This window comes from Mucor mucedo (assembly GCF_025094135.1).
Source record: "Mucor mucedo strain NRRL 3635 chromosome Unknown EV154scaffold_211, whole genome shotgun sequence".
In the NCBI taxonomy this organism is placed as follows: Eukaryota; Fungi; Mucoromycota; class Mucoromycetes; order Mucorales; family Mucoraceae; genus Mucor; species Mucor mucedo.
In genome coordinates, this window is record NW_026252495.1 from 60253 (window position 1) to 69628 (window position 9376).

The following is a 9376-nucleotide window of genomic DNA, read 5'->3' on the forward strand; positions in this document are numbered from 1 at the left end:
ACATTATTTATAGTTAAAATTTGGTACAGACTCGTGATTAAAGAATGCTCAGTTACACCTTTATTGTTACTAGTTCAAAAGTCATATACACATAGCCATTCACGATTTTGATATCTAGTCAGAACTTTTCCGTGATATATAAAGGGATCATTCTGGTCTCTCTTTCTTTTATTTTTACAAACAATTAATTAATTATTTATAAACCTTTACTCAAATGAGCGATACATTTATTGGATGGGCATGCACTGCCAAAGGTTAGCCATTGATGATCGCATATGCATATATACATCAGTTTTGATACTAAATTATTTAATACATAATAGACAAACCCCTTATTGAAATGGAATTAAATCTTCGAGGATGGGATGACAACTGTGTCGAACTAGATGTTACTCATTGCGGTATGTGCGGTACCGATATGCATGCTTTGGATGAAGATTGGGGTCCCACAGATTTCCCATGCGTTGTTGGCCATGAAATTGTGGGTATTGTTACCCGTATAGGTAGAAATGTCACAAACCTTACAGTTGGCGACCGCGGGGGAGTGGGACCATTTGCCCATTCTTGTCATAAGTGTCAGACTTGTTTAGAAGGGCACGAGAACATTTGTGAAAATGGCTTTATTGGCACTTACAATGCTAATTGGGATAATGGTGACAAAACTTATGGTGGATTTGCTAACAAATGGAGAGGCGATTATCGTTGGGCCTTTAAAGTTCCTGATAGTATGGCCAGTGAAGATGCCGCTTCCTTCTTTTGTGCAGGCATTACTAGTTATGCTCCTCTGAGAAATAATGGAGTCAATGAAAAAAGTGTTGTAGGCGTTTTGGGAATAGGTAAAATATTCCTTATAAAAAACAGAAATTACAATTTTCTAACATTTAATCCAACAAGGTGGACTTGGTCATTTTGGTATATTGTTTGCTAAGGCTATGGGTGCTACAGTAATTGCATTGTCTCATAACGATAAGAAAAGAAATGTCTGTAATGAATTAGGATGTGATGATTTTATAAACGTCAGCAACAAATCTGAAATGGCAAAGTATAGGAAGAAACTAACTCACATACTTGGTACTGGGAGTGGCGAGGACTTCAAATGTAAGATTTTAATTGTGCGCTCTCAACAACTGTATTTAACGACATCTAAATTTCACAGGGGAGCCTTACTTTGATCTCTTGCGAGTAAACGGAATTTTCATGAATGTAAATTCTCCTGGTGGGAACCTACCCGAGTTCAATGCTATTAATTTTGTTCTTAGTCAAGTCAGCATCTCAGGATCTGCTGGTGGCTCTCCAACCGACATGGAACACATGCTTGAGTTTGCTGCCGAAAAGAAAATAAAACCTTGGGTAACTAAATACAAAATGGCTGATGTCAATCAAGCTATCCGAGATTTTAGAGACGGTAAACCAAGATTCAGATTTATTTTGGAAAATTGAACGTTTTATAATAAACATCGTATTGTCTTTTACTCCCAAAACTAACGCCCGTTCGTACCTGCCACGTGATTGCTGCATCAATTTAAAAAGTTTAGACCAATAAGATGATTTGGCCGATTATCATCATATTAACATAGATGATGGAAGCTGTCAGTGGATCCAAGTTATTAATGCTAGAAATTATTGATACTTCAATACTAAAAGACAAACAAAAAAGGAAGAAAGAAAAGAAAAAATGATTCGTTTAAATTTTTGCATGAACTATTGGGTAAATGGCGTTTATTTATCAACAATTTTTTTTTCTTTCCGTTTCTTTTTTCATCTTTTCTCTACTTTTTAAAGCTAACTCAAAATGAATAATCAGCAAGTAACTCATGGCCCAGCTCAGAAAGTCGGCAATATGAGGGTTTCAAGAAAGCCCTTTAAAAGAAAAACCGTCAAACAGTACAATGAAGACTCTAAGAAGGAAGGGGACTCTTACTCTGATTTCTCTTCTACAGATGAAGAAACCGAAAGTGATATTGAACTTTCCAACACTACCATTGAAATTGAGGATTTAACAGACGAAGACGACGAGGGAAGAATGGATCCACTTCACGTTAGGGAGCTTCAAGACAGACAAGCACGTGATATGCAGGCACATGTAGCTTCTCGAGAACCGGATATCTCAAGTAATGCTGGAAATAATGCTAAGCAGATTTATAACTCTAATCCACAACAAAGAGGTTTAAACCATTAACTGATATATCATTCTATTTGGGCTTTGGGTTACAGAACCAGACTACTTTATCATTCTGAACACATGCTGAAAATAAAGTTTCTCCATATTTTAACTGTATGTAATATATTGTGCATTTATCACAGCTCCCTGACATAAATACAGTAATTAGTAGCACAAGGGCATTCGAAAATATCTATAAGTATCACTGTTTAATTGAAGTACAATGAGGCATGCATCCATGTCAGCTCGTATATATAATGTTATCTGGCGCTACCCAAAACAATATTCTATCCTCAGTAAAAAAAAAAAAGAGGCTATTTCACTCATTTAATCGATTTAAAGCCCCTTTCAAACAGAATAGCAATACTACTTCTATGGTTTGAGGTAAAATTAGTTAGGCTGTCCCAACTTCAGTTTCATCAAATGTATGGTTTTCAGCCCGCCGATCAGGCCCACAGCAAACAAATAAAAAGGCACTTGATCGAAGAATATACTATCTCAATTCTCACAAACTAAAATGGTTTCCTTTTTAAAATCGAATGCGTAAATGGTAATAACATACAGACGATACCACATTGGTATGAATACTCCGCATTTAATTAGCATACATCATCGTAAACTTTGTCTGTCTTATTTAGGATTTTTACTGGGATAAGACATCTGTAAAAGAGCATTTATTACATCTACAATTTAGATTTGTTGATTTCCTCTTTTTTGTTTTCAAGTTGAGCGGTATCCCGTAATAGTCTGCGGAGAATTTTGCCAGAGGGATTTCTTGGAATTTCAGCGACAAAATAAATCTTGCGTACCTGCTTATAATGCACAACTTTTTCCGCGACGAACTTCATGATTGACTTTCCAACTTCCTCCGACGCGGTGGATTGATCTTTCAAAGTCACATAGGCTCTTATAATTTCAGTAGCTTGTGTATTATCATAGACACCAATAACTGCACAATCAGCAATGATAGGATTTGACAGCTGCCGCCCAAGAAAATAGTTTAGTTGATCGATTTATTATTGAGCAGAATAATATCATCTTACCAAGACACTTTCAATTTCAGCAGGTGCTACAGGAAATCCCTTATATTTGATCAATTCTTTTTTTCTGTCCACTATAAAAAAATGCTCCTCTTCATTAATTAACACGATATCTCCTGTATGAAAGTATCCATCGCTATCAATAGATTCAGCAGTTGCTTCAGGATTATTGAGGTAGCCCTAATTATTTCATAAGGAAGCTGATTTTATGAGTAATTTAAGTTTCGATTTACCTTCATGATGTTGGGACCTTTAATCAATAATTCTCCTCGTTCACCATACTTGGTCACCTCTTTTTTTAAGGTTATAGAATTAGTCAATATACAAGCCGTCTAAATTAAACTTTTATCTTATACCATTTCCGTCATCATCCACAATCTTTGCAGTCATATTGGGAAAAAGTAAACCAGCCGATCCAGCAAGCATCTTATTCTCTGGTTGAATCATAGCCACAGGCGATGTCTCTGTTAGTCCATAAAGCTGTCTAAGTTTAAGATTAGGAAGCCGCGACATTGTTTCTTTCCATAGTTCCGGACCTAATGGTGCAGCACCACTATAAGCAGATTTTAAGGATGTCAAGTCATAATTTGGTACAATGTCATGTTTTGCGATCGAAAGACATATTGGTGGAACAACCGTGGTAAAAGTAATTTTGTGATCTTGAACAGCTTTGCAAAAGCTGAAAATATCAAAACGTTTCAAAACATAATTAGGTGTACCGAAATGCAACCCATAGTTTAGATTCACTAATAGGCCAAAAGAGTGATAAAACGGCAGTACCGTAAGCATACGATTGGACTCCTTGCTGTTAAATACGTTTTCGTCAAATGCAGCATATTGAGTAATATTTGATGTAAGATTTGCATGACTAAAGTACCTAATCAATTAGTATTTTTAGCTATAAAAGTTATCATTCACACACTTACGTGGTCATCACACCTTTACTTCTACCACTCGTTCCGGAAGAAAAGCATAGTAGAGCAATCGTCTCTTTACATTGTTCAGGGGTAAGATCTTCAAGAACTGCTTCGCGTTCTCCAATCAAAACACTTTGAAATGGATGTATATTATCGACCATCTTATCACCAAAAACAAAAATGTTGGTTTTATTAAGACCAGCTTGAGAGCCTGCAGCTAGAGCTACTTTGATATTGTCTTCATGACAGATGAGTACTTTGGCTTTGGTCTGTGATAATTGATAATGCAATTCCTCAATATTGTAAGTGGGATTCACTGTTGTTGTTATACCACCTATAAAAACACAACTACATGCATTAGTATCGATTTTTAAGGCTTTACCAATAAAACTTACCCGCAGCAACAGCACCATAAACAGGTATAAAAAAGTCGTACTACAGTAAAGTAAAGTTTTAGCGTCGTGCTGCTTTTCACATCCTCTTAATTTTACCTGGTTTGGAGAAAAAATTGCTAGGACATCGCCTTTACCAAATTCACAGATATCTTGTAAACCAGCAGCAAATTGAAGCGTTAATTTCTTGATCTGGGCAAAAGTGAGAAATCGGTTGGTGTCCAGAGCATCAATCAAAAGAGGCCTATTTTCTGGAATCTTGTATTTATTGGCGAACAAAAACTGAACGATTCCAGTTTCTGGTTCATCTATAGTCGGGATCTTGGATATTAAAACCATTTTGGTGTAAAAAAATCAATAATTGAAGCGAGGCTTTATACTACAGAATGAATGCAATGTTCATGCAATCCTAATTTGGCAACAGAAGTGTTAATTTACATTCAAAAAGTTACCAACATATCGGCAGACAATCCCATAGGTACATTATATACCAAATAGTGTTAGCTTTGTTTTTTAAAAGCAAAAATGAGATCGCTAGACTAATCGTGCTAAAGATGATTGTAAAAATCATATATATATTTTAATTTTGATGATCATAATATTACAATATATACCGACTAAACAATTACGCAGATAAATACTGTTTGCTTCAAACAAATAAATACAGCATTTAATTCAATACCCAGTAAACCCCGTGAGAGGTATAATTGCATGATTCTGTACACGAGTGTCTAAAACATCTCCATAGCCTGGAGCGGATTTAAAACGGGTCTGTTTTAAATGTAATCTTATCAACTTTGTATTGGAAGCTGAAAAGATGATACCTTTATGCTTTTGTGATATGCATTGGATCCTTACGCAAAATCACTTATTCCTAATAGGGTATACTTAATTACTTCATCTGGAATATGCTTTGAATAGCTTTGCATCTAAATCCAAACTTTAGTAAACGATTTAGTCGATTGATAGTTTTACAGTATTCAAATTCCTCACCCCTTCCCTTGTATTCATTGGATTGCTCACTGTATTTTATAAGCTTGCTAATACTTTTGCGTTGAAATAGACGAAATCTCAATATAGAATGAGTTTTGAGAATATGGGTTTATTAAATATATTGAAAACTACATGCTTTGATCGACCGGTTTACCTATTTTTGTATCATATTTGTTTGGTTAATGCAACTTATACGCCCACTTCCACTTATCCGTGATTTCAACTTTTATTGATCATGTCATGTATCTTTTCATTGAGCTTGAAAATCGTCGCATAAATCATTCAAAAACACAGCCAAAGTTATTAAGACACAACAAATCATTTAGATTTAAGTGCGATTTTTATTGTGGTTTATAGTTTGGACGAGCATGCTTTGATATTTTCGTTCTTTGCATCTTCCCTTAAGATTCGACGAAGAATTTTTCCAGAAGGGTTTTTGGGGATAACTGAAACAAATCGAATACTACGCACCTGTTTATAATAAACAACCTGATCAGTCACGTATTTCATGATCATCCTACCCGTTTCTTCCGAAGCCGCAGCTGGATTTCGCAGTACTACATAGGCTCTTGGATCTTCGGTTGCCTGATCATCATTGTAGACACCTATTACTGCACAATCGTCAATCATTGGATGGGTTAACTTTTAAATACTTGTTAAAAAATATCATCATCATGTGCAATCATACAGTACAAAAATTTATCTCACCAAAATGCCCTCTATTTCAGCTGGTGCTACAGCAAACCCTTTGTACTTTATCAATTCCTTTTTCCTATCAACGATAAAAAAATGTTCGTTCCGATCCGTTAATACAATGTCGCCTGTGTGTAAATATCCATCGCTATCAATACTTTCGGCGGTTGCACCAGGATTATTAAAGTAGCCCTAATTTTTAAAATCAAGAAATAGGTTAATATTTACGCCCATAATTTATACACAGTTACATTACTTTCATGATATTAGGTCCTTTAAGCCACAGCTCTCCTCGTTCGCCATACCTAGTTATCTCTTTTTAAAGAAATTAGTACACTCATGTCTATAACTAGATGTACCATATAATGTACCATGTCCATCATCACCCATAATTTTTGCAGTCATGTTTGGCAAAAGTATCCCAACCGACCCACCAACCACTTTATCGACGGGTTCAATTGTTACCAAAGGAGAAGTTTCTGTTGAGCCATATAGTTGTCTAATAATGAGGTGAGGAAGTCTTGTCATTGTTTCATTCAAAAGTTCATAACTTAATGGAGCAGCCCCACAAAAGGCCGCCTTTAATGATGTCAAGTCGTAGTTTAACACGATATTGTGCCTAGCCAACAATATACATATGGGCGGAACAATTGTAGTAAAAGTGATTCTGTGCTCCTGAATAGCTTTGCAAAAGTTTACAATATCAAAATGTTTCAAAATATAATTGGGTATGCCGAAGTATAAACCATAGTTTAAATTTACCATTAAACCAAAGGCATGATAGAATGGTAGTACAGTGAGCATACGGCTGCTATCTTTACTGTTAAGAACATTTTTTTTGAATGCAGCATACTGAGTAATATTTGACGTAAGATTTGCATGCCTTGGTTATGAAATATTGAAAATTAGTTACATTGTTATTTTGACTATCAAACTAGATCCTCGCACTTACGTGGTCATAACACCTTTACTATTACCACCAGTCCCGGAGGAAAAACAGAGAAGAGCAATCCTATTTTTACATTGCTTATGGGTAAGATCTTCCAGAACAGCCTCGCGCGCGTTTAATAACATGCTCCGAAATGGCTGTACACCTTTGATAGCTTGATCACCGAAAACAAACATGTTTTTTCTGTCAATACCAGCCCGAGTCCCAGCAGCTAGTGCAACATCGGCATTGTCGTAGTGAAAAATGAGCACCTTGGATTCGGTCTCTGATAATTGGTAGTGAATTTCTTCGATATTATAATTGGGATTAATTGTTGTGACAGCACCGCCTATCAAAATAGTAAGAGTTAAACATTGCCTCTGGATTAAAAAAATAAAAAATACAACATACTTGCAGCAATAGCACCATAAATAGGTATGGCATAGTCATACTAAATGTAATAGAACGTTATTTTAAAGATTCAACTGTATAAACTGTTTGAGGCATTACCTGGTTTGGAGCGTATATGGCCAAAACATCACCTTTCTTAAAATGACAGACATCCTGTAGACCAGCACCAAATTGAAGTGTTAGTTTTTTTATCTGCGGGAACGTAAGAAAGCGAGTGGTGTCGAGTGCATCTATCAAAAGAGGTTTATCTTGGGAAATTTTGAATTCATTTTCAAATAAAAACTGAAGGAAGCCTATTGTTGGCTCATTTACAGCCGGAATCTTCGATTTATATACCATTTTAGGTGAGAGTAAAAGTTACTGTAATTAATTTATTCTGCAACTTTGTCTGCCCTTATATATACCTAGTTGAAATGTGGAACCATTTTAAGAGTTGCTTATCAAAAAAAAATAAAATATAATCGCATTATGTACTGTCATATAATGATGTCAACGTCTTAAAATATAACGCTTATGGTTAATATTGTTTTCGTGCAACATATGGTCATGGGGGGTTTTCCTCAGAATCATTTTACATGGAATACATTAGATGGAAAACTACATCAATAAACGAGAGATGAAATAGTCAATCATCGAAGTAAAATTATTTGATAGAAAAAATGGGATTGAAAAACGGCGGTCTCATAGGGACAGCCAGGGTGCGCGTTATCGTAATGGTGGATTATTATACTTTAATAGACACCAAGAGGTCAATATAACTTATAATTTTAAACTAGATTAAATTTATTACAGCCACCATGTGGTAAACCAGTATGTGTGTGTTATAGCTTTCAGTTTCTGTCATATAATAATTCTGCATAAGATTAAAATCAAACGAGCTTAAAGGGTAAAAGAGTGATGGTGGAATTGTCAAAGTAAGTATACGTCGTTTAATATACATTTGTTCATAAATATTACATTGTTTTTAATTGTATATTCTTGTTTCCAGGTCTAAAGGACAGCCAAATCACAGATCTTACGTTGTGACTACATGCACTTTGACTACCCCAAAGGAAAAATTGGCCGTCCCTAAGAAAAACGTTATTTGTTTATCTTATTTGACTGAATCCCCGACCTATGGTTGAGGCACAAATAAGGACGTGCATATAAGTCATTACCCGTCTCTTTTTATCGAACAACTTGCACTAATCTAAGGAAATGTCTAGACCTCCGTAATTTTTGCAAACGTAATTTTTTTTAGAATTACGTGATGGTCTACACATAAGTCTTTACGTCGATTATGCAGTTACACTTAAAAAAAAACTCTTACCCTTCAGAGCACTAAAAAAGTTGTGTGTACCTGAATAGATTTTTTTGTTTTCTCTGTACGATTTCTTCCTTGTCAAAATAGTTGGCATTGTTTATTTTATTGAAGAAGGAAAAATGGATGGGTGTTACTACATCAATTTTCAACTTTGGAAAACTTGAACGTAAGACAAACAAACGTTCAGGACACTGCTCGAAGCAAGAACCTTAATTTTACATTCTAAACCCCACTGATAGGTGCTCTAAAAGTAAAACAGGTTGTTTTTATATGATATGAAGATATCATAAATAATGTAGACTTTCGATCGTAAATGCACTCTTTAATAACGAGGAAAGTAGTGCTGGCGCCAACTTTATTTAAGAAAAAAAAAAAAAAAAAAAAAAAGGAAAAAAAAAAAGATTCACAGTTAAAAATATCATCATAAAAAAGGTCTTTTTCCCTTTTCAGATTTTTTTTATTATTTTCTGCCAAAATGATTTTTCATCTTTGTAAATGGGACCAATGCTAAAAAAAAAATCCTCAAGGAGTCGAGCCC

The 9376-nt window shown here is 35.1% G+C and overlaps 3 protein-coding genes across 3 annotated transcripts; 1 reads left to right on the forward strand and 2 right to left on the reverse strand.

Moving 5' to 3' along the window:
- The first annotated feature begins 191 nt into the window (after positions 1 to 191).
- On the forward strand, positions 192 to 1477 carry EV154DRAFT_453370 (chaperonin 10-like protein). Its single transcript, XM_051597284.1, has 4 exons — positions 192 to 254; positions 324 to 836; positions 895 to 1098; positions 1157 to 1477. The coding sequence occupies exons 1-4, from the start codon at positions 215 to 217 to the stop codon at positions 1438 to 1440; spliced, it is 1041 nt and encodes a 346-aa protein (XP_051451008.1). The 5' UTR covers positions 192 to 214; the 3' UTR covers positions 1441 to 1477.
- Positions 1478 to 2823: 1346 nt separating this feature from the next.
- Positions 2824 to 4886, reverse strand: EV154DRAFT_474357 (uncharacterized protein). Its single transcript, XM_051597957.1, has 7 exons — positions 4610 to 4886; positions 4514 to 4553; positions 4128 to 4452; positions 3558 to 4069; positions 3435 to 3493; positions 3205 to 3381; positions 2824 to 3141 (listed from the first exon to the last, which is right to left on the reverse strand). Exons 1-7 carry the CDS (start codon positions 4847 to 4849, stop codon positions 2845 to 2847), a joined length of 1650 nt encoding a protein of 549 aa, XP_051451009.1. The 5' UTR covers positions 4850 to 4886; the 3' UTR covers positions 2824 to 2844.
- Positions 4887 to 5400: 514 nt separating this feature from the next.
- Positions 5401 to 7884, reverse strand: EV154DRAFT_556726 (uncharacterized protein). Its single transcript, XM_051605372.1, has 8 exons — positions 7635 to 7884; positions 7536 to 7575; positions 7149 to 7473; positions 6568 to 7079; positions 6453 to 6511; positions 6212 to 6388; positions 5504 to 6145; positions 5401 to 5450 (listed from the first exon to the last, which is right to left on the reverse strand). The coding sequence occupies exons 1-7, from the start codon at positions 7872 to 7874 to the stop codon at positions 5855 to 5857; spliced, it is 1644 nt and encodes a 547-aa protein (XP_051451010.1). The 5' UTR covers positions 7875 to 7884; the 3' UTR covers positions 5401 to 5450; positions 5504 to 5854.
- Positions 7885 to 9376: the final 1492 nt, after the last annotated feature.

Bases quoted from the DNA above. Each gene is read 5' to 3' on its own strand.
- EV154DRAFT_453370 (XM_051597284.1), top strand. From the start codon at position 215: ATGAGCGATACATTTATTGGATGGGCATGCACTGCCAAAG. The intron at 255-323 runs GTTAGCCATTGA...AATACATAATAG, and splicing joins ATGGGCATGCACTGCCAAAG to ACAAACCCCTTATTGAAATG. The intron at 1,099-1,156 runs GTAAGATTTTAA...TAAATTTCACAG, and splicing joins GAGTGGCGAGGACTTCAAAT to GGGAGCCTTACTTTGATCTC.
- EV154DRAFT_474357 (XM_051597957.1), bottom strand. From the start codon at position 4,849: ATGGTTTTAATATCCAAGATCCCGACTATAGATGAACCAGAAACTGGA. The intron at 4,554-4,609 runs GTAAAATTAAGA...ACTTTACTGTAG, and splicing joins CAATTTTTTCTCCAAACCAG to TACGACTTTTTTATACCTGT. The intron at 3,142-3,204 runs GTAAGATGATAT...CTTGGGCGGCAG, and splicing joins CTGAAATTGAAAGTGTCTTG to CTGTCAAATCCTATCATTGC.
- EV154DRAFT_556726 (XM_051605372.1), bottom strand. From the start codon at position 7,874: ATGGTATATAAATCGAAGATTCCGGCTGTAAATGAGCCAACAATAGGC. The intron at 7,080-7,148 runs GTAAGTGCGAGG...TTCATAACCAAG, and splicing joins AGTAAAGGTGTTATGACCAC to GCATGCAAATCTTACGTCAA. The intron at 6,146-6,211 runs GTGAGATAAATT...AGTATTTAAAAG, and splicing joins CTGAAATAGAGGGCATTTTG to TTAACCCATCCAATGATTGA.